Here is a 25,013-nt window from a genome sequence, read left to right as displayed (position 1 = left end):
TCAAAGGAATTCTGAGAAGATTTTCAAAGTTATTCTGCGATGGATTTTTGTTTTGAGAATTCTGAGGAAATACTATGGGAATTCTAAGAGGAATACGAATTGAATTTCCAATTGAATGCAGGGTAGAAGTCCAAGCAGAAATTTATGAAATTTCTGAAGTCAATTGCATGGAAATTCTATAGAGAATTCAAATAAATTTAAAATGGATTTATGGAAGAAGCCTTCAGGGAGTTCCTAGCAGAATTAATAAAAAAACGAAAATAATCTATTTGCTTTGTAGCTGAGCCTTTACCAACTGAGCTAAGGGAGGTCCCTTGAAAGGTCTGATGATAATCAAACAGAAATTCTAGGAACAGTAAGAAAATTTAGTTTTTATACTAGACTATAGTTTCAAAAGAATTCTGTGAAAAATTTCATCAAATTATTGGGATTATTCAAGAGGATTTCTGAGGTATTTTCAAAAGCAGTGGCGTTGCATAACCTCACTTTTTATCTGTTCAACCAATTTGAAAATGTTATTTAGGGTCATGCTTACATTCAATTCAGTTTCAAAAGGTCTTCTAGTTTCACTGATTTGTATCCATTGGAACCAACATTGTTTTGTTTGTTTACGTTTTGAGAGTTGTTTAACAGGTAGATTGAGGTTAGGGCGACGCCAACTGTTCAAAAAGCAGTTCAGAAAAGAGGAATTCCAAGGATAACTACGAACAGAGGAAAGTTTCAAGAATATTTTTGTAGTAGGTATTATTGAAGCAGTAGAATGCAATAAATATTTAAAAAATGAGGATAATTATAAGTGAGTTCTGAATACAGTTTCAGGAGAATTCTGAAGAAAGTTCCAAGGGAATAATTGAGCGTACAGGGCTGGTGAATGTACATATTTGTCAATGAAAGACCTCACGCGATTTCTAAAAAAAACACCACTGTCACTATCATTGGAAAAGGCTTTAGTGTGATAGTTTATTAGCTAGAGAATGGTCTTAGAAGAGGGTAGGTAGATAGTTCCGTTAGAGTACGGCAGTATGAAAATTGAATAGAAGCTTAAAATGAGCGAAGGGCCATTAATGCGACAGTACAAGTCAAACGCACACTTCTTTGCCTAGCCTGTACGATGTACGAGGAGATTTGAAGCATGTCAAATATTTGTTTGTCATGACGGAACAGGGTTGTGAAAATTAAAAACCCATTTATTACTGTGATTTTGTCCAAGGAGATTATCAGGAGAGTATCAAGGAAATTTCATTTCTCAGAGCATTCCGAGGAAAATTTCTCAAGATTCGCGTGACAATAACCCGAGCAGGAACCGATACCTAATCGATAACAAATGAATATCTTAATGTGTTATGATACCAGATTTTGGTATGCTTGTGTTATAAAACCTTGTTTTGATATTATTCAGTTATCGAAATATTTTGTAAAAAATCAAATGAATACCACAATAACAAAATGTGATCTTTCAGTTTTTAGACAATATCACCTAAAAGAGTTATTGAATTGGTATTAGAAGACCTTTAAAATAACAAACTGTGGTATCTGACATCTAAAAAAGCGTCTGCTATCCGTTTGTTATTGTAATAACTAAATTATTTATTAGTTCGTTATTCGTATAATATTTTTGAGGCATTATTTTCGGTATTTTACCTCTTATGTCAGCCTCACTAATACCATATTTAGGTTGCCAGCTATTTTCATACCTGAATTTGGTATTAATAAGTAATTTTTTCCCGCTCGGGAAGGTACAGGGAAATGCTGAGGAGGCGTCTTGAATTTTCAGAAGAATTTGAAGGAGAGCTGTAAGATAATTTTGTGTAGAATTTCAAGATATTTCTGAAGCAGATTATAAGAGAATTCTAATAAGAATTATTCGACGAAGTTCAGTGACCTACGCTCAGCGATATGGATGGATTTCATAAAGTTGCCTTATCAATGAATATCGTACCATAAGGGCTTCTTATATGCCTTAATCCTCTCCTCTTTATCATGTGATGACAGACGTGTGATCTGAATAAGGGCCTATCGATATCAACGTTCTTGGTTCGGATCCGGGCGGCAGAATTTTTTTGAAAAAACAAGAAGACAATCTTTTGAGTCTCGATAGTTCATTTCGCAGAGTGTACACCCAACCAGTGTGTGTGTTTATGCGCCTATGAGTTTTGCCGTCCAAAATTTCATTCATTTTTATAACTATTGTTTTTTTTGTATCAGGGGATGGAAAAACAACACAACATGCATAAGCATGTTAACAATTAACTTTTAAGCGGTTTCTCTGAGTTTTAAGCTAGAATGATTTTTTGGCGTTGTGAGTGTGAGTGCGAGAATATGCATGATAATTTCAAGCATGAGTTTTGCTTGCCATATTCACACGTGAGTTTGTTCTCTCAGAGAGGCGCAATAAACGAGATTTGAGCATGATTTTCCGAACACTGCACCCAACATAAAAAAGCAAGATTCTATGTCATGTTTGCAAGATTATGATTCCGAAAAGATGCAAGACAATGCAAGGAAATCATGCGTTTTTTGCAAGAAATGATTGTATTTTACGAAACATTTTCTACTGTTTAGTGTATGAGAGAACTTCAAGGAAAGTTAACGGTTAACGGTAACAATATCAGAGAGAATCCAAGCTTATTTTTGACTCTATGGAAAGAACTATCAGAGAGAATTTAAAGATTATATTTTATTTTACGGAATGCAAAGAGTTCCGAGTGAATTATCACACTAATTGTTGTTGTTGTTTCTATAGTTGAGAAATTTATCTATGTAATTAAGACATCAGCATTATGAAGATTCCGCATACAGAAAAAAAGTCAAGATTAAAGAAAAGTGCTGCTGTTGTAATAATCACGACTTAGACCTAATGGCCTATTACAAAAAATCTATCTTTCGCTCCTGATTTTTTCCTATTTGAAAGATATCTGATCAAGCTAGATTTATACAGATTATCTTTTATTGATGGGCCAGATATTTCCTAAAAAATACTAAATCTCTGCTCTTTGAAAAATGAACTGGAGTAGATCAATTAGTCATACTAAAACGACTTGTCTATGGATTCGATAAAAATTGAAAAACTAAAAAATGGATAGCCCTTGGAACCCGTTACCATGTGACACGACATCATCAAAAAAAGGGAATCTAATATCATTTTCAACAAGATAACAATATCAGAATGTTAAAGGAATTTCAAAACATGCCTAAACCCTTTTCCACTCGCTCAGTTAACAGCACACAGGAATTCGCAAGTCAGCTTCAGGCATCAGGAGAGATTCGGGAAGATGAAGTCATGGTTTCAGATGCCACAGCACTTTTTCCGAGTGTACCAGTAAAGGAAGCCATCAACCTTTTAGAGGACTGGCTTCTGAAGCAACGTGAGGATTCTACTTGGAAAAACAAAGTTCAGTCATATCTCAAGCTTACTCGTCATTGTATGGAGGAAAATTATTTCAGAGGAAATTTCTATAAACAAACTAAAGGCAATCCGCTTTCTCCATTTTTATGTGAATTGTTCATGGCTAACCTAGAAAATACTCTGGAGGATAGGAATTTGTTGCCCAAATGTTGGTATAGGTACGTGAATGACATCCATTGTCAAAAGGGAAGATTTATCAAAAAATTTGGAGGCCATAAGCAACGTTCACAAGGACATCAAATTTACTCACGAAGAAGAGAAAGACGGCAAACTCCCCTTCTTAGATCTTCTCATCATCAGGGAAACGTCTTCATTCAAATTCGAAATCTATAGGAAAACAACAAATACAAATAGAGTAATACCAAGCTCTTCAAACCATTCCCATCAACACAAAATGGCCACTTTTCACCACATGGTTGACAGGATGCAAACTCTTCCTCTTAGCGATACAGGCAAATACAGGAAATAGCTCACATTTTTGAAATCGCTAGACTTAATGGGTATCAAGAAAAAAACAATTCAAGCAGTAATCGATAAAAGAACAAGGGATCATTTTAGGCGTATTTCGACAACTCTTACACCAGTAATTGAGGGTTTAAAACGGGTAGCGGTGAATTTCGACAAAAACATTACCAAACGATTGATTTCAAAGTTTAGAAGTTTTAGCCTAGATTTAGTATTCAGCAGTAGGACAAATCAGCTGAAGTCACTGTTAGGATCAACTAAAGATTCAATAAATGTCTTAGGGAAAGCCGGAGTCTACAAAATCTCTTGTCCAGATTGCAATAAAATCTACATTGATCAAACGAAAAGGACTTTGGAAACGAAGTTTAAGGAACACATAGCAGAGGTAAAAAAGGCTAACAAAGATATGAATAAAGGACTTCATTATGAATTTAAATCCAAGGTTGCATAAAATATCGTTACAAAGGGGCACAATTTGACTAATCCATCAACATTGCTTAATAGAGATCAAGGAAACGGATACTCGAGACTCTTTAGCATGCTACCTAAAACAACACATCGTAGCATGCATCTACCTGTTGGAGACTGAATTTAGGTACCTGGTTAGGTAATTTTTGACATGACAGTGGATACCTGCTGATTTTTTAGTACTTATTGATTAGTATATAACTCGTAGATAAAAGATAAATTCTTCAGTGGTTTTGAGTACTTGGCACTGATGAAGTCTGCAGTAGTAGACGAAATACGCGTATCTGTCAAAGGAGAAGCAAGCAATTATAACGGAATTTAAAGGAAATAAACCAACCCACTCACCAGAATGTTGGTTAAATTGCGGAACATAAAACACAAATAGTAAAAAATATGTGATTTTGATTTGGAACTTAGAGAGTTAAATAAATATTATTCTCGTTTAGCTGTAAGTATGTGAAGCTTTCTAAATTTAATTTTTTTTGTCGTTCTGAAAACATCAGTAGAAAAAATATACTTCTTCTAGTTGACAAATACATGTATCATGTTATTTTCCTCCCTCAAGCAATGGTCCAGAGCGCGTGGGTTAAAAACCCACGATTGCGAGTCAATCTGCACACTCTGCATACAGCAGCTCTCATGTGTAGTAGCAGTAGGTAGGCATATACAACCGGCGACAAATGAGCAGTGGGCGTCGGCGTTGGCGTACCATCACCAGATGCTCAATCTAGAGCGAAATTATGTTGCCGTTGAATGAAGAAAAGTTAATTTCGAACTGCAACTGATTCTAAAAGCAGTTTATAACAATTTCCTGAAATAGCAAACAGCTTGGTTTCACTTACGCCCACAAAGTTGGTAAAAGTTAGTCGATGCCATCGTAGTAGGCGTGTTGGAACTAGTTCTACAAACGAATATTTCATTATGCATCACAGGATGCGGTGAGAAATTGAAAACCTACTTTTTACAATGTTATAATTGTGTGCCGGCCAAACGGCCTGTTTGATTAAAAACTTTTAAATGCTCTGCTGGGGGAGATTGCGATTACGTAAAGCCACAGGGGTGATAACAACAATTGCGTGCTTGTTTTAGATGAATGCAATTTTCTATTTTTACCATCGATGTTTTGCTAACAGATGACCGATAATCAGCGGACGATGTTTTCAGAAAAACAAGCTGATAAAACGCTATCTGGCTTGAACCGGCATTACCTGTACCTTGTTGACGACCATCCGACCTGATATGAAAAATACTGGAAAATTCCAAAGCGCCAGTTTCTTTTGAAAACAAAAAAATGCATTCCGATAAGGTAGTAAGTCTAGTAGCAATAATCGAACATATGGAATAGATTTCAAGACAGCTTCCGGTCATAATGTGCACAGAACAATCCACATGCTGCGGCTACTCTGACGCATTTCGTACTTTGCTCGAGCAGGCATGTGTGCGCAGCAGGGCGGATGACGTTAGTTTACATGAATATTTATTGTACACACTAAACCGTTGCTCATCACAGTTGTTGTCGAGGGTGCGTACCTAAATAGTAAAGTCAAAGTAAACCGTTGCTGTGGCAACTGTGTGACAACAGCTCCCTTTGGTGATTGAAACTGATAGTGGTGGATGATTCACACTTGGTAATTTTCTTTGGCCCTGAATGATTTGGTTATTTGGATCACCTTGCAATAGGGCTTCGTCGAGAGAGATTAACGAATCATGTTGGAAATGTTTCACAACTTCCCTTGGGGTGTGCAATCGTGCATTACATAATCTCATAATCGCCAGACCAGAGTGGCATTTTTCCACTTAACTTACTCAACCGCCATTGACGACGACGACGACGATGACGGCTATAGTTGAGGCCTTCTCGACTTAAGACAACCAGCCATGTGTCACCACACACACTCAATTCTAATCACTTCTTGTAGCAGCCTTTCGCAACCAATTTCCACCAAGCTAAGAGATAATTATACAAACCGCACTCACATCGCCCCAGTGAGCATGAATGTCTCATGTGATGCATGAATTATTAGAAAATAGTTATTTCACCCAAGTGCAGTGCCCTGCCGAGTGGAGGACTAACCTTGCTTCACCTCGCTGGAGAGGACGATTAGTTTGTTAGCATAGTTTCTTCGTCAATGCGCTGACATCACCTTTCCGTCTGCTATCAGCGGAATGAGCTAGTTGGGTGGAATTTTAACTGCAAGCTTGGCTAAATTGAAGTGATAATGCACTCTATTGCTAGGCTGGAGTAAGCTGTTGAAAACCAACAACGGGATGTTAGTTATTAAGATTGTACACTGATAAATGTTCCGGTTTTGGAATGAATGAATTGAACTCATTGACTGATTTAACCGCTTTTTGAATTTTTCCCAGAAAGTGATGTCAGTCAAACGTAAGAAATACAAACCAGATATTTGTGTCATATTTTTCAGCGACCGGTTTTCGTTTTATTGGCATGGATGAAAAAGCACACAGATAGCTACGGAATATCAAAAAAATGGAAATCCCCTCGGCAAACAAGCTACTGTGGCAAAAAAAAAGTAATAAATCTGGTTACATACTTGTGATGCTTTCTTCCCGGAAAGCTTCGTTCATGGCAAGATCGTCTTATGATACCGTCGCATATGGAAATATTAATGATACATGGTATCTCGTTGCCAAAGCGAGAACATTTTGAGCGGTTTTCTGAGAGAAGAACAAACACCGGTGTCGTGATTCTACAAAATCGTAGTTTTGTTCGTCTTTTTCGCTTCCATTATTAAGTTATCATTTTATTTTAAGTCTGTTCCTTACAAGTCCTTCACATGGTATCTTCAGTACTTGCCAAAATGAAAAACTGAGAGGTAGTATGGCTCAAATAGTATTTTCAATTGCTATAAACTGGAGATCCATTGGTAAAATCTGGTAGTTTCATTCAATGATTCACTGTACCAGCCTATCAGAAGGAAGTGTTCTTTTCACAGAATACTTAAGTATGGTGCTCATGCTTAAAAAACTATACATTTTTTCAAATTTAATGGATTTCGAATTGTCTGAAATTAGGATTGCAATGCAATTAGTGTTTGGTTTGATCAAATAACCTTCACATAAAATGTTTGTTCACTAATCCATCATATCACGAATAAACCAAAACAGAAGTTGACTTTTAAAGTTTTTTTTTAACCAATAACCCGTTATCACAGACAAACAGACATAACACATTGAATATTTCTTATTTTGAAAAATCGTCGCTAGGACACTACCGCCATCTGTTGAGTACACTGTGACGCGCAGTACGCTCAACAGATGGCGATAGTATGTAAACGTGTCATACGGAAGGGAATTAGCTATGTGCGCTACAGTTGACGGTATTACTAACAATGCATAACTGACCGTTTGGATTACCCTCGACTGAGAAAGCCATATAAAATAAATTGACCGCTAAATGCGTGTTCGATGAATAAGTTGCGAGTATTATGTCGGTTTGTCTGTGCCGTTCTGGTGTTCTACTCCCACTGTCAGGCAAAGATATTTTGGAAAAAAATTCGTTTGCAAATATTTGTTAAAGTGATGATAATTTGCAAGAAGTTTTAACCAATGGCCCGTTATTACGTTAAAGTTTAAACTCACACAGATAATTGATCTATCGCTGAAGACTGGAAAATGATTGTCATCAACACTGAATGTATATTTTAAAAGTGAATCGTATTTTCGTACATATTAACGTCAATACATCGGTATTGATAATATTTCTGTATTCACATCATCAATATTGTTGCCAATAATTCCCCTTCGTGTCAATAAATCGATACGTGCGGGGTTCCGGTAAAAGGTTTGGGACTCGGTCGAACTTTGCAAATTTCCACTCACTAGTGCCACACTTCAAATTATTTTTCTTCACAACCGTCATAATTTTATGGACTACAATAGCCATAATCATAAAAGACTTTTAATGCACTTCACACGAACCACAACCGGTAGACTGTAATTGTCCGTTCTTTTTTCTTGAAATCAGCAGCGACAAAGGGACATTCCCCGTCAATCTGATGACCAGCATTTTAGCTGCAAAGCACAATCAAAAAAATTATTCAATTTCGTTAAAAACAACCACCTAGCTGCCTTCACCAATTCACCGAACTATTTTGTTGTTGCTTTTTTTTTTGTTAAACACACATCACAATCCTTATCCACCGATTGGCCTTCCGTGCGATTTTTGTGAGCCCCAAAATGCGGACGTGTATTTCGGCAACGGGCAATTTTCAACACTCGCACGACTTTTATTTTTATGGCTACGTGTACCGTGCCTACCCACACACTCTCAACGTGGCGGCCTCGCCACGCCACAGGGACGCACCCAGGGAGGAGGATGCGGCCTGGTGAATTTGAATTTTTCTCCCCGCTGAAAATTTTCGCCTTTTTCCCCCAATCCGGTTCGATTCACTTTCGTACTGTGGGTGGCGGAATTTTGTAACGATTTTTTGGTTGAGTCACACGTATATATCTAGCCATTTACACTTGCGAGTTAATCTTTTCCCAATTTGTTCCTCTCATCACAGAATCACTTTTGACGATGACCTTTAAGTGCGCCTCGTTATCACCCGGTTCAATCAAAATATACACACTGTAGTGTAGTTATGATTCAACCCGCATATCCGATTGTTTCCGAACTGAAGGAAGCTATCATTCATACAACGTGCCGAGGAAGATACACTGCACTGTCCGCAAATATTTGGCCCACACACAATTCACCGCCGTTTGCGTCGGCGGCAAAAATAAGGACACTGGTAATAGCTTCGTTTTTGCATTATTTTTAGATGTCACTTCACATTTTAAAAATTGCTCATATTTTTTCATGCCATCCCTCCGGGGACGTTATAGCAGATGGCGCCATTCGGCCCCAGCTTTACGAATCAATCCTCTTTTGGAGATCCTGCATTTTTTTTCTGTAATTCACTACCACTTAAAAACCCAGCCTGATTCACTTTCCTTATCACACACAGTCCTCTTATCACAATCGTTGTATGAGCAATTTGTTGCCAACTCATTACCGTTCCTCGACAACCCGTATCCACTTGGCGCCAACTTCCTCCCGGTTCTAAGATGTAGCAGGACGTTCACAATGACAACTCATACTCACTTTTTCTTGTTGAAATTGTACCGGATGTGCTTGGGGCTGATATCCTTTAGGAAGTGATCGCTCTTCAGCATGATCGTATTGTCCCGTCCGGTTTGCGTGGGCGAAATAGTCATCTTGGTACGGTAGGCTACTGCCATGGCTAGCGTTCCAATTTGGGTGCACAACTGTCCGACGCGTAACTGCTTGTGACCATCGCCTGTTGCGGAATGAAGCCGAGAAAGAGAAAAGTTCGATTAGTATTGGGTATTAGGCTAGGGCGACGACGTGTACTTTGAGCTGCCACTACTACGTCGACACAACCAAGAGACGACTAATACACACCTACTACCCATTAGTATGTATTCACTGCTACCCAGTTTCATTGACGGTGTGTATCCCCACAGCCCCAAAACGCAATGTTGGAGTAAAGTGCTAGTATAGAACACTTCTCTTCCATCCAACACTCTCTCATGTCATGATCACCGCTCGTGAGACGAGAGAGTATGAGAGACCTTATCGATATTCCCCATCTCGCCATTCCAACGCCCTGAGGCAGTGCAGCCGCAGCGAGAACTCAACACTCTAGGTCGCGAACGTAACGTCATCGTAGTCGTCGCCTTCCATACAGGCACACGCGACTTGCAACGTATGCATTTCTGGCTGGCTACTACCCCCAAGATCACAACACAGTAGTTGTAGAAGCGAGTAGTAGACTGTTATGGTATATTGTAGAGGAATGCGAGGCGATGATGATGGCGCCCTGCCTGGCTGCCTGCCTGCCTGAATGGATGGTATGTGCAATAAAAATAAAAATAATCAACAATAAATACACGCAGCTTAAACGACCGTGTCTTCGTCGCCGCGTGCTAGTGTGAGGCATTATGAAGTGGAAGTTTTTGTGTGTCACACTGCTACATGGTAGCGCAATGGTGATGTGATGGGATGGACGCGATCGAGACCGAGAGATCTTGAGACACAAGATGGAATCGCGGAATACCGTCTTTGCGTGGAGAATTGTTTGACTATAAGAGATTGCTTTTGAAACAACCTTAGCATGAGGGTGATATGCGGTTTCTATCCATTCGAATTCCAATAAGATGCAGGAAAGACCTCAAATTTAAGATTGGTGTCTCTTACCGTTTTTGTGATATGACCGAAGAACTAACGGCCCGTCATAGGAAAGCTATGAAAATTATCATTTTCTTGATTGTTTTATGCTTTTCTTATAATGGCGCGTAACCGGTCATTAGTTTTTCGGTAAATACTCAAAAACGGTAAGATATACCACTCTGAAATATTCACCAGTGAAAGATTTTCATTGCAATTATCCTCAACCTTGAAAATGTTCATGGAAAACATTTTTCAGTTTATATTTTTTATGTACTGCTCAGATAATATATTCTTTTTAACTAAAAAAAAAATACTACTTTAGCTATGGATTTTAAAAGTATGTGAATTTCGGAAAAATCAGAGAAGTTGAACCAACATTTTCCGGGCCGTCAGTTTTTTGGTCATTGATTTAAGAGACAACACTCTGAAATTTCCACCAGTGGAAGATAAGAACATTAATTTTGCTAAACTGAATTCCATGAGTTTTCCAGGTATTTTCAGGACACAACTTATAATTTCCAGGTGTTTAAACACCAGGGCTGGTAGCGCTGATGCGATATAATAGTAGTGACTTTAATTTTTTTTTAATGTTTCTTATTGAGCGATATATGTTAAAATTAATGTATAAGCCAATAAACCATGATAAACCAGCTTAAATAGGGTTAAATAGATCATTAAAACGAAAGCATTTTTTTTCGAAGATCTTGAATTTGATTCTGCCATTGACATCTTTAAAATTTTGATATAACTTTGATAATTCGCTAAGAATATTTCATATATTTTTTTGAGAATGATCTCAAAAACTTTTTTAGAATTATACCACTCCTCTTAAACTTGCCAAAACAAGCTTAACAAAAATAATATTGCATTCTGGAAACTCTTTGCAGAACAATGGACAAAATTCTTGGAAATAGATTATTTTCATAGTTGGAGATGCTGAACGTCAAATATCAGATTTAAAGTGGACATTTTAATAAAGTATAGAGTTGATAGTGAAAGTAAAAGGCGAGCTTAATACAATTTTGAGGAAGGTACGAATCGGGTAGAGCATCCCTTTTACCAAACTTATCCGTTGATGAGGGATAGTGAGGGGTATGTCACCCCGCCACACTGGTAAAAGGGATGATCGCCGATTTGCTCATGTACCTCCAATGTGCGGAAACAGTTCTATCAATTGTTTCACACTCAAATCGCCATCTGACGTAAGCGTCTACCTGATTGCTATACCTAATTCGTACCTTCCTAAAAATGTCCTTTGCTTGCTTTCTACTTCTACTTTCTATACACAATTTTTACACTACCGTACTCAACTCTATACTTTCATCTCCTCACCTATCGTATAAAATGTTCACTTTAAGCGAAGACTGGCAACTCTTCCATTTTCTCATTCGAACGCTATGAGACTCGTACAATCGCGTTATCTGCCGCTCAAAGGTAAATGCTTCCAACGAATTTGAAAGTAAAGATTACATCCTCAGAAGAAAGGTTTGTGTATTTGCTCATTTTTCTATGCTCCACCTTCACTCAAGCGTAGCGCTATTGTATCTGTCGCTTCGATTATGGCAAAGTTGCCAGTCTTCTTGATATGATAACTTCGCTTTAAGTCTGATATTTGACGTTATTAATTAATAAATCATAATTAGTTAAAGTAGATTATATTCCGTGAAGGTTCTTCCCATAAAACCATTTCAAATTTACTTGAATTCTTCTTAGAATTTCCATGAAATTAACATCAGAAATTTCTGCTTAGAATAATCTTGAGCTTCTCCCCTGAATTATATGGGAAATTCAATTCGTATTCTCCTCAGAATTCCCATGGTATTTTCTCAGAATTCTCAAAACAAAAATCCATCTCAGAATACCCTTGAAACTCTTCCAAGAATTCCTTTTAGATTGAACCCTCAAAAGCCGATTCCATTGGAATTCTTGTCGGAATTTATTTTGAACTCTTTAGTTCCATCATCCCAGAATTCTTTTATAACTTCCTTAGTGCCAAGTACTCAATTTAAAAATGTTGTTGATATTTTTGCATTTCACTCTATTTCAGTTGTGAAAAAGAGACTTTAGTGACTATCTTTAGGGAAATAGTGACTTTTTGGTTTAAAAAGTGACTTTTTAGTGACTGACTTCAAAATAGTGACAAAGTCACTAAAAAGTGACGTGCTACCAGCCCTGAAAACACCTTTTTTTTTTTAAATATAACGAATATGTTATTTTGGTTACGGCTCCCAATGTTAAATTTTTACTGAATCTCGACGATTTTTTTTTTTCATTATCCAGGATCATCTAAGCGTTTCTAAATACAATAAATAAATAAATGAACTTTTGCCAAATCTTGGATTTTCGTTTTTTTCTGAGTCCAGGATTTCCTAAAAAAAAAAATCTATGTTTCAATAATTTGTATACCCTTGGAACTTTTCACAGGATATGTTAGGAACTTCCATCAAGTTTATCTAAGATAGGTAGATTACACTCTTAGAATTCATTTTGCAGTTCTTTTCAAATTCGAAGTAACTTTTGCAGTATAACTTAGGATTCCCCCAAAGAATTCTCCTGAAATTCCCATGGAGTTATTCTCTAAGTTCCTTCCTTGTATACGTCCCATACATTCCTTGAAATGCTGCACAGATCTTCTTTGGAAAACTCTTAAGGATTTATTTGGAACTTTTCACAAAATACAAAAAAATGTTCAAACTATTGTCGGAATTGAGAAAAAAAAGGATTAGTAGCTTGCCTACATTTAATTCCACAATCTTAATTGGTTATGCATAACAGATACGCGTATTTTGTCTACAATGTGCAAATTTCTACAGGGTCTTGTACTAGTAGACCAGTTTCACTATACCTATACACCATAATTGACCAGGATTTTCCCCAGAAATCAACCACCTTGAAATTTGAATTTCAATGGAATACATACTAATAAGTATTCCATTGAAATGTTTCTTAGATTTTTTATTAAAATCTTTTCAGAATTGCCTTGTCTTGGTGTTCTTAGGGTGTCCATTAGACTGATGCAAAATTTGACTTTTTCGCTCAACAGTGCTTAAATGATTTCAAATCGGGTCCTGATTAGCCCAAAGTTACAACTCATTTGGTTAGAAACAGATGTCGCACAAGCCATTTGAAGTTTACATGTAAATTACTATGGGAAATCTCAACTTTTTGTTCATTGCCTTCTAGTCTTTTTCCATATCGAGCTGCGAAACAGTTCGATAGTCATTCCTATAGAAAATTTTCTCAGCTACAACTTTGCTGAAGATTGTTTCTATGTAAAACGAGACAGGAAAAAGTTATTAATTATTCAAGAGATTGGTAAACTTATGACATGATCAAGCAGCTGCTCTGTCGGCAACACTGTATTTTGCAGTGTGACATAGTAGCCATGATTTGTGTGTCCTATTCAACGCTCCAGAAACACCAATGTTGCCTGCTGAGCAGTTGATCGAGCATGATCATAAGACATTAGCGCATTGAACCATTGATAACTTTCGATCCTTGCATTTAATCAAAAAGTGGTCTTCAGCAAAGTTGTAGCTGCGAAAATTTCCTACAAGTACAGTTGAAAGTTTTTGAAGCAGACCGATATGGTGAATTATTAGATAGACATGAACAAAAATCTTGGTTTTACCATGGTAATTCCCATACAAACTTCAAATGGTTTGTGCCATCTCAGTTTCTCACCAAATGGGTTCAAATTTTGAGAGGTTAGTCAGGATCCGATTTGGAATCGTTTAAGTATTATGGAGCGAAAATTTCAAATTTTGCATCACTCTAGTGTCCATGCATATTTCATTTTTCAATCCTCGGTTTTTCCCCAGTTATTTAAAAAACAAAAATCTACATTAAACAAAAAAGGCGTTCAAAAATGACCTTTTAGACGTAATGATACAATTTTGACAGCAAAATAACAATATGCAGGCCTGGTAGTGGGTATTTTATACAGTAATATTGAATACGATAACGAAAGAATTGCCCAAATAGTGACTTTAAAGCAATAAAAAAGTGACCAATAGTAACATTTATTGATCGGAAAGATATTAAAGATATGGATCCAATCAGTCATTGAATGCGATCCGCTTTAAGAAATATTATAAATTCCCAAACCACCATGGGCATTTTACAACCTTCTTCTAAAATAAAACAATTGGTTGAAGGATCTTATAAATTTGAGTATTAATTGGATAATCAATAACTTCTAACATCCATTTCCTCACACAGTACTCATTTTTCTGCCACGATTTTTGGGAAACCAACCGTTGAATAAGTTGAATTTAAATTCAGATCGCGAATTGGTTGAATTTCGGAATGTGAATAATTGAACATTTCTTACATTTGAACATTGAAAAAAAAAAATTGAGGCGCAGAGAAAAATGATCAAAGTCTTGGACAAATTTGTCAATTTTAAGACAAGCAATTTTAAAGATTTCGCATATAGAAACTTCTGTAAAACTTCAAACATAGACAAATTTTCATATCTCTGGAACCTAGACAAGTGTTCTGGATCGTAATTTAAGAAAAATTATCATTATTCCGGAACGAAGAAAATTTTGTCGAAAAATCTCGATCTTCAAAAAATGGTTAGATTCTGGTGTACATTTGAGAGATATTGGACATTTTTTGTTTAGTGCTGGTACTTAGTAATTCGCGATCTTTAATTCAAACAAATTAAGAGAGCGTATAATAATTTCCGATATGTAAGAATGCAAGTTCACAGTCCGAAAAAAATTTAATGTTTCTAAAATACAGGAAAGATTTCATAATTTTAGACATAGAATTTGTCTAAAATCTGGGATTGGAATTTTGTTGATTCCGGACTTGTAGAAAATACAATTTGATGGGCTTGGAAAAGAACTTCTGAGAAAAAAAGAAGATGATTTTTCGATGCTTAACGATACTAAAGCTTCCGGCCTTCAGAGATTTATCGAAATTCAGGTCTTTGAAAAAATCTCTTGCGCTTGGAAAGTTTCCTAGATCATTTTTCAACATATTAGGCTTTGAAAACTTTCAAGATGACGCAAAGAATATCGGATGAATATAGGAACCAGAGTTTATTTTTTTCGGAGCCTCAGATTTTTTTTTATTAATTTATTTGATAAGGCTCAAACGAATTAACTTTACCGAGCCGAGAATCCTTTTTTACTATACAATACATCTTAAAACTATAATCTACAACACAATAAACATTTTTTCTTCCGCTATCCAAAAAGCCTCCTCCACCAGAACGGGAGCCGCTTCCAGTGGTTTCATTGTATGGCAGATTCGCCAACGGGGGTCAGAGCGCTTTCATTGCAGCAATAGACGTAAAACGTGGTCAGCACTCACACATTCATCACGAAACGGTTGCTTTGCAAAGTCGACGACGCATCGACTGAAAGAACTGCTGATGAAGAATAATGAGGAGGACCACACAACGGTTGCTGCCGAGTAAACAGACGGTCGCGTGACACACATCGAGAGTGGTCTGCTTCTGTCGACAGCCGAGTGAAAACTGCGGGTTTTTTTAGAGTTGTCTAACCAAGTTTTCCCAGTTTAATTGAAACAGTTGAATATGGTAAAATATCCCAAGTACCATCACAAGTTTTATCGCGTGATAAAACCCAAATCCTTACTTGAAGCATAGATTAAAATTTCGCTTAACTGTTGACCCTAAAGAATACAGTATGTTATATGTAGTAAGGTCAACATATGTTATTCTCAATTGGAGATTGGAATTGAGAAGAGAAATTGCAAGGAAATTCCAATGATGATTTTTGAAATTAGCTTAAGGATTCCAACAGGGTGGTTTGAGAATGCTTAGCAAAATTTCAAGGAAATTCTTTTTTTTAGATTTACGGTTTAGCGACTTTGCAGTCAATTTAATTGTTTATAGGAAAGTTTGAACATACTGAGAGGTAAGCACATATCATCGGTAAGAGACGTGTGTGTGAGAAAATTTGCGAAAAAATCTAAGGGCACCGGTGGGATTCGAACCCACAATTCCCATTCAGCACACGGGTGCATTGCCAATTATACAACGGTGGACCTATGGTCTACGGATGAATGGGAATTGTGTGTTCGAATCCCACCGGTGCCCTTAGATTTTTTCGTAAATTTTCTCACACACACGTCTCTTACCAATGATATGTGCTTACCTTTCAATATGTTCAAACTTTCCTACAAAGTGCAGAAAATAATGTCAAATTTATCTCTATGTCCGGTGTCCAACATTTGCATGCCTAGCATGATCGGAGTTTGAAAGGAGTTTGAGACGGCATGAATCTGCTTCTCTATCTTGAAGTAGTATCGTAACAGGATATGTATCGCTCAGCCTTTATACTAGAACTACTTCACTCGGAAAGCTGTAGCAAAACAATTCAAGAAATGACACCATATGAAATTCTATAAATCTAGCTATCGTTGAAAGAACAACGACAAAATGCCCGCTTGATCCGGGCGCGAACAGATTGCGAGTGAGAGAAAAGATTAATATGAAAGTTGTACACACAAAATCACGGCCTCCCTGTTCGGTAATTTTTTACTGGGTTTTTGAACAGCTGAAAAAGTCAGTAAACTTAAAAAAATTGTAAAAAATTGTATAAAAGTGATTTTTTCTTGAAATTTATACAGACTCTGTTCTTATTACATTTATTTGATGATAAAAATAAAATATGTTAAAATTGTTCGTTGCATTACGTGTGACCGTTATTTTCAGTTTACTGACTTTTTCAGCTGTTTGAAAACCCAGTAAAAAATTACTGATCCCAGTAAAATAATCTCTGTGTGTAATCAAGAGAATATAATGGTGTATGTGCTATAAAGTTGATTGGTTCCAAGAAACTTTACAAGTTTGAAGGTTTAAAGGATTCTTCAAGACCAAATTTTGGCCTACAAGACTAATAGAAAACCAAAATTGTTAGGGGAAACGCTCCTATAGTTGCGGTACGTTAAAAGCGTTAGGTTCCTATAGTTGTGTACGGAGTCTCCATACACAACTATAGGAACCTAACGCTTCTAACGTACCGCAACTATAGGAGCGTTTACCCTACTTGGGATGAGTATATATGATCTTTCCCGGAGCAATTTGGGTTTTCCCGTATTTTTCCCGGTAAATCCGAATTCCCGTTTTTTTTTCCGGATTTCCCGGTTAGGAGGACACCCTGTATTCAACGAATTCTCCTTAGAAAAAAACTTGCAATTCTTGTCGCAAATCCCAAGAATTCTCTTCAAAATTAGTTTGGAAATCATGTCACAACTGTTTTGCAATCTTCCTCCGAATTTCTTTGAAGTTCTCCGGTAATTCTTCTTTCATTTAATTGTAATCCTCCTTAGATAACCTTGGTTATACTCCTAAAAGTCCCATGGAATTATCAGTGACATTATCATCAGAATTCTTTTCGATATTTCCTTTGATTGATATAAAGTATATAGCTAGGAATTATACTACTTTGGAACTCTACTCAGGTTTGGTTTAACCTGGTATTTGGAGTTCCTCAGAACTACATTGATAGCAAAACTTAGTTTTTTCTTGAAATTTTCGTCACATTTCTTCCCAGAACTACCTTCGAATTCTCCTCTCAATTCTTTTGAAATCATCGCTAAAGTTCCATAAAAATTCTCATCAGATTCATTCATGAAGATCATAAAATTTTGCAAGATTATTAATCTTGATTTTTTTTTCAAATTTGGAGTGGACATCTTGAATATTTATCTTTTTTTCCAGATGACTAAAAACATATCCAAGTTTTAAAAGCCTTAAATTAGTAACTGAAGATAAATCCGTTCCGGAACACAATATAAGTTAAAGACAATAAAGTTACAATTGATTCCATTATAAAATGTTTTGAAAATCCTGAAATTATTATTTGAAGTACCGTAAGACGGGGTGACATTGGGCTAAATTTGGAAAAAAAATGTTTATTGATGCAAATATCATGAATATACAGAAAATGATAACTAGAACATGTTTCATGAACTCCTGGAGTAACGTGTAGATATAATTAACCAGTTGTTTAACCAGTGTCATAAATAGTAGCAAAAACTCGTTTTTAAAAATGTTCACAGGCGAACAAAAGTTTGAACACAGTTTCATGTGGATAGACGAGCGTTACATGCGAGCTTTAGCCATACATACAAAGTATATTTTGATCATAACCATGTGTGCTCCTAATAGTTACGTTACATTTACATATTTTGAGATATTTTAACCAAATTTATGGTTTAGCCCAATGTCACCGACATAAGGTTTTACATTGGTCAATTTTTCTATTTAATTTTAGTAAAATGAGATATCTATTTCAATCAACCATTTCCATGACCAGGGCTGGAAAATGTCATTTTCAATGAAAGATCTCACGCGATATTTACAGAGACCCTTCAGTCACTATCATCGGATGAGAAAACGATGATAGAGATTTTCTTTAAGATCATCGTAATTACAAGCTCATTTATTGCTTTTAAAGTTACTTGTATCGAGCAAATCTTAAGAATGTAATCACTTCACCGATTACATACGGTTGCTTGCTTAAATTTAAATTGCTTAAAATCAGTTAGAAATGCTGATGTCAAAACCACATAAGAATTATTCTCATGAGTGCTTGATCATTGGAAAATGACAGGAAAGCTAATGATAGGTAGTTTCGTCTCGTGATAGTGAGAGGACCTGTTTTCTCATTGTCAAATGACGGCCGTGGTATTTACCAGCTTTGTCCATGACAGTCGTAAATATATCATTGATGAATATATTAGTTAAAACCTCATGGTTTTATGATACGTTTTTAAAAAGGAACGAACTAGATGTTACCACTTCCAAGTCCAAAACAATGATGAATTTAATTTTATTTGCCGGAAGTTACAGAGGCCTTACTGGAGAGGCCACTGAAGTTACAGAGGCCTTACTGGAGTTACAGAGGCCTGCCGGAAGTTACAGAGGCCTTGCCTTAGCTATGTGGTGAAATAGAATCGCCATCTGGTCCGGCGTCCGATCGCATGTTGCTGATGAATCGCGTTGCAGTTTGTTTGGTTTGTTGCTATGCTGCTCAGTTTATTTCGATGAATTTGCTGACTATGAACATGATTATTGTGACTGCTCCTCGAAGGAAACCCAATGCTGCTGCTGCTAGTTGATGTTAATGAGAAGTTTTGATTTAATTCATCCTTGTGTATGAAATTCAAATGATTTCAAATGCTTAAAATTGTTTTCCTTGTTGTACTTTAAAAAAATATTGTTTGAACTGTTGCTTAGCAATAGAATTTAAAAAATTCATGAGTAATGATTAAATCCCCAGGTTTTTTTTTCCAGAAAAAATAGACACATTTTCATTACCCTACAATGGTTTTACCTGTTTTTCCTTGCGGTTTTCCTCTCCTTTTCATATTATATTTTTTATTGATTGCTGATATAATTTTCTTCTCAATCCACTGCACAACGTTCATTCAACAATGCTTGGTTTATGAGTTATGAATTTTCGAAGTACGTGATGCAGTGCTGCGTGCTGTCAACAATGTCAATTGACGTAAGATATTAGCCTAGCACTGAATTTCACTTTCAACACTGATATTCTTGGTAAGCATAATATCAGGCGGAACGGCTTTGATATTACTATCCACATGAATGTCACTACGAAAATCTTGCTTTTATTTCAATAAATCAACTTTTTTGTATAACCGTTGCATTGTTTTAATACTACTGATTAGTTTTCTAAAGATTGGTACTCGATTAGCTGGCGTATATAAGAAACATCTGCCGCAAGAACTTTGAATATCAGTGGTCCCTTTACGATGTCAATGTCATTTGCGCACTGACATTGAGGCGAATGATATTCTAACTGTGTGAACTGATACTGACATCAGGTGGCTAGGGAAATTCAGCATTTTGTAGATATTGATATTAATATTTTGCAGCACTGACGTGATGTCGATGAAAATCCGTATTTGAAGTTTTCTGCTCGATAGGCCCAAAATGAGCGATTAGGCCGAAGTAGTTCTCTACCCTTATTACTTAATAATACTTTTTTAGGTTTGATATGAATTTAATTGTTTTGATATGAATTATATTTGTAATGGTTTGCTGTAATGTAAGGAGTTCAATCCATGGTTTTTTTTGGTATAGAAGTTTGAGCATCTTGTTTTTTTTGTAGTAGAAATCGTTGAAAATAAACACTGATACAACTCGGACGCAGCTGTGCGAAAATATATCAATTATTTACACAGCAACAAGTTCTAAAAGTAACACCAGGAACACTATAAGCCAATTCTGAAAACTTGCTCTAAAATGAGAACGATGCGAGATACAAGAAAATGTCTCTTGAACAAAGTAGCATAACATTAACCGAGCGAAATATTACACTTAAGTGAAAATTGTCCCTCACATAATCTACCGTGAACATGTGAAATCTTACAATTAAAATTCATTATGTTTACAACATTATTTAAAAGCAAAAACAACATCTGATCAGTTTCCATTGGGTTGGTACATTTCCATCGTACGCTTCATCGATTGATAAGCCGGACCATTTTGGAAAACAAATCAGTTGAAGTTGCAAATAATTAGCCCCCCATGTTAACAAATAAGCAAACTCATCACAATCCCCGCGAACCGCTTGCAACCGCTCGGAAAACGTGACACTCGGTACCTAAGAAATTTCACACTTAACTAAAACACCATCCTCATTAAATGTCAAAAGTCAATACAAATAAAGATGTAAGCCGGTACCGTTTCCACTTGACTTGCACATCACAAGTGGCCCCTTGCTCCTACTGACTCTAAATATGAGGTACACACCCACCCACGGCACCGGGCCTCCTGTTGACGATGACTTTTCGCTTGCCAAAGGTGATTGTTCCACCGACCGACACCCGGTTGAATGGAGTTTAAATATTGATTAATCGATTGTGGTGAGATGCTGACAAAATTATTGTTTTTCCAAAGTGCACATGCCGCTCGCCGTTGGTCAGCGGGGAAAACAAATGCGGACGCGAGTTGCTTATTAGTGCTGTTGATGGTTGTTCAAATATTGCCAACAAACAACAAGGGTTCAGTTCAGATAGCTGATGATGATGTGACGCACGTTGAATTTGTGGGCAGTTTGAACCGGTTCGGGTTGGGATCGTGTGCAACATCAAAAAAACTGCAATATGTAACTGCATTTAGCTGAAGTGCACTCGGCTTCAAATAGAAACTAAACAAATATTGGACCTAGAAGGGTAATAAATTGTTATCGCATACTATTTATTACGACTTTACAAAAGTTTTGTTTGCTTGAGGGTTGGACGATGTAGTTTATGTTTTTAGTTTCATTCACTAATCTCTATTGATTTTTTTTTAGTGTGGGTAATTTTCTTTTTTATTAAAGCACACTGTAAATTGTTGTTTTTTCCCACAATGTAGAAAGTGTATAACTCGACTAAAAGGCTGAGGAATGCCAGTAGACGGACGAGAAAGTCACCGAATACATGCACAAACGAATGGAAATCAATGGAGGCCTGTTTTGTTGAGAGTGTTACGCATGCAATTCGGGTGTTATTTTTATGCAACTGGCCTGAATCCCTAGGAATGACAGTGGAGTAGCTTCTGGTAGGAATTATTCGAAACAATTAGTAGTTTGCATAATTGGCTTAGGATTTGTTTTTTTTTTCAGTGTGCACACGCCAACTTGACATTCTTATTGTAACTATTGTAACCTATTGGAAGCTGACTGTTTAGCGAATCAATCATTCGCCCTGCCGCCGCTATGATTCACGTGTTCTAAATGCCATCATCAGAAGCTATTGTCATCAGGTGCACGATACCTTCATTCGCTCGATTGCCACTGGCGACAGGCGCCCGTAATCGTTTACACCGGCTGCAGCAGTGCATGTGTAGTAAACAGTTTTCCTCAGAGGGGCAGTTTGGCGCCAGCGTGCAGCACGTTCACCGGTTGACCAGCCGAACATCCGTTCGTATTATGGTTTATAGTTGAAAATTAATAAACTCATTTCACAACTCGCGAAGGAATGGCAGGAATAGCGAATAAAGGAAAATATTGAATGCTACACTTTATGTTTGAAATTTAAATTAGTAATAAACTCGAGCCGGTTGATTTACATTTTCTGCATTACTGGAAAGTATGGATTTCTTAGGTCATGCTCGAATTTAATTAAAAATCAAAACACGACTTCCAACCTTCACTGTCCTACCACAACACAAAGCATCTTACTTCGTCTGCACAAGGAATTGCTGTAAGGAATTATTAGCTGCTGCAGATAAATGGAAAGATTAAACTGCATTCCCGTTGCACACATGATGGTTATTTATATCCATGCGTAATGCATAAAAATGCGCTAGGCTCCGTTCACTGATTGGCCACTCCCAACTGACGAACATGGCGTCTTCGGAGTCGACAAATTAAGTGCGACCTCACCTCACAGCGTTATTAATGGACAACCTCAAATAAGCAAACATTTTTATGGTCAGTATCGTTTTTTTACTGATACGTTACGAAGGCTATTAATACCTGAATCTACTATAAATTATCAAAGGGACCAGCCCTTTCATCACTTACCGAGACTGATGAAAAAAAGCACGACCGACAGACACCTATTGGCATCCGCTCGCCAGTATGAATAGCTACACTATGGACTAGGCAAAATACAGTTTGTAGAGTCGTCGAGAGAGTGAAGGGGTTGACTTTTTGATCTGCTCGATGGTGGTGCCACACCTCCACGACGGATCGGATGATTGGGTGTTGTTTACTTTCCCCTATTTTTGGGCAGTCTAGTTTAAATTAGTTTAAGGAAGCGTGGGAACCAATTTCTCGTCAGTAAGCACTTTCACGGGTATAACGGAAATAGGACCGACAATTGATTTTACATGCCCTGTACTCACAGAGCAGGTTGTTTACATTTCTTTTTTAAATTCGGAACATGGCTTGTTGATGGTCGGGTTTGACATTGTGGTTGAATTGCACTGAATACAATTTGATGTGCATGATTAAAAAATTTGTAGCAGTATTTGATTCTGAGGCTCACTAGGTATATATGTTGAGGCATTTTGAACTTTGAATAGCATTAGAATGGTTGACTTTTAAAGAAAAGTATGTATCAATATTTTCGTACAAAACTCTCACAAAATTATTTCCCATGTATGTATTGGTGGAAAACAATTTGATTCGCAATACATACTAACAAACTTTTTTTTTCGAATAATTTAAAAAATCTTCTCACGACTGCATTACAAAATATTACAGATTCAGTATTTCTTTTATGTATAATTCTGATGAAATGTTGCATTTCTTGGTTGGGTGTATAGCATACAATAGCATATAATTGACGTTACAACCATTCGTAGATGATACATGTTCTAGAAAATTGTACGAACCATGTAAATGCCGACGCGTTACACTTCAATTTCAGTGATTTGGGATTACTAACTGACTCTTAGATGTAAAGAAGTGTTAGCGACGCGATCGATTTACACGTGTGAAGGAACGCTATCGCTGCTAACAATTATTTGTCAGGTGAAGAAGTACTCGACCAACTGCAAGTTGGAAACCTTGCTATTTTCAATTTTATTGAAATTCCCGCAGGACTCAAAGCTAGTTGCTCTAATCACACAGTAAAAAATAAATTTTTATGTTACATCTAAAAAGATGCACTTCAATCACGCCGAAAATCTCATGTAATTTTTTATGGCTACAAAAATACACAAATGCAGTAAAAGCAGCGTAATGTCAGTTCATAGGCATAGACATAGGCATAGTCTTGTAATCTTTCGTTACACTTTCTTTGCAAGACGCTATCCTTATACCTGTTTTACTTTACGAGGAAACATGGTTTGTCTGAAATTCAATTTTTGAATACTCTGATCTTTCCTTGATAATTAATGATGTAGCTTGAATGTCGCGTTCACAACAAGAAGTGACATCCAACGATCGAGAACTGTCCTACCGAAGCAACATTTTTGGTTTATTTTGGTCTTGAAGTGCATTCTAAGGCTTACAAACCTCTTCACAGCCATGATAAAACCGAAAATGTAACTTGAGTGCTTAGTGTGTTCTTGCAACTGAGGATAAGGATAAAGAATGATTGTTAGTTCGAAACTTATTTAAGAGCAATGCAGAGAATTCCACGGCCCTTCAGAAGTGTCACGCTAAGATTGCACAATTGTAAATAAAGTATATTTCCAAATTTTGTACGATCAATTTCAAAGATTTTTTTTTAAACATGGTGAATATACGTATTTTTTTAAATCGTGACTGGTGGTTGAACAGATATTTTTTGATTTTTTGCTATAGCTTTGGTCCTAATTAGAAGAGCCTGTATGAAGTTAGATTTAGTTGGACGAATTTTAGTAAAATTACTAGCATATGAATGATCTGGGTTTCTCTTCGGTACCAATCCCGTGTCCTTAGTTTAGTGCATGTTGTATTACTCCATCACTATTGAGAAATGATGAAGTAATCGTTTTTTTACAGTTGTCATTCTTACATTTATCGCAAGGATCCGACTCTGACTGAA

At 36.7% G+C, this 25,013-nt stretch overlaps 1 protein-coding gene across 2 annotated transcripts in view; it reads right to left on the bottom strand.

Annotated features, from left to right (window-relative positions):
* The window catches only part of Atg13 (Autophagy-related 13), a 144,752-nt gene that overhangs the window by 11,990 nt on the left and 107,749 nt on the right, over positions 1 to 25,013 (bottom strand). For both annotated transcript variants that reach the window (XM_065231393.1, XM_065231394.1), the window contains exon 3: positions 9,450 to 9,645. In XM_065231393.1, the coding sequence (XP_065087465.1) occupies positions 9,450 to 9,645 (196 nt within the window). The remainder of the gene's footprint in view (positions 1 to 9,449; positions 9,646 to 25,013) is intronic.

Source organism: Ochlerotatus camptorhynchus, unplaced genomic scaffold (assembly GCF_037179485.1).
Source record: "Ochlerotatus camptorhynchus isolate MF236.1 unplaced genomic scaffold, CSIRO-AGI_Acam_v1.1 ptg000353l, whole genome shotgun sequence".
NCBI classification, from domain to species: domain Eukaryota; kingdom Metazoa; phylum Arthropoda; class Insecta; order Diptera; family Culicidae; genus Ochlerotatus; species Ochlerotatus camptorhynchus.
The sequence above is the reverse complement of the archived record's forward strand: the minus strand, read 5'-3'. Positions and strand labels throughout refer to the sequence as shown.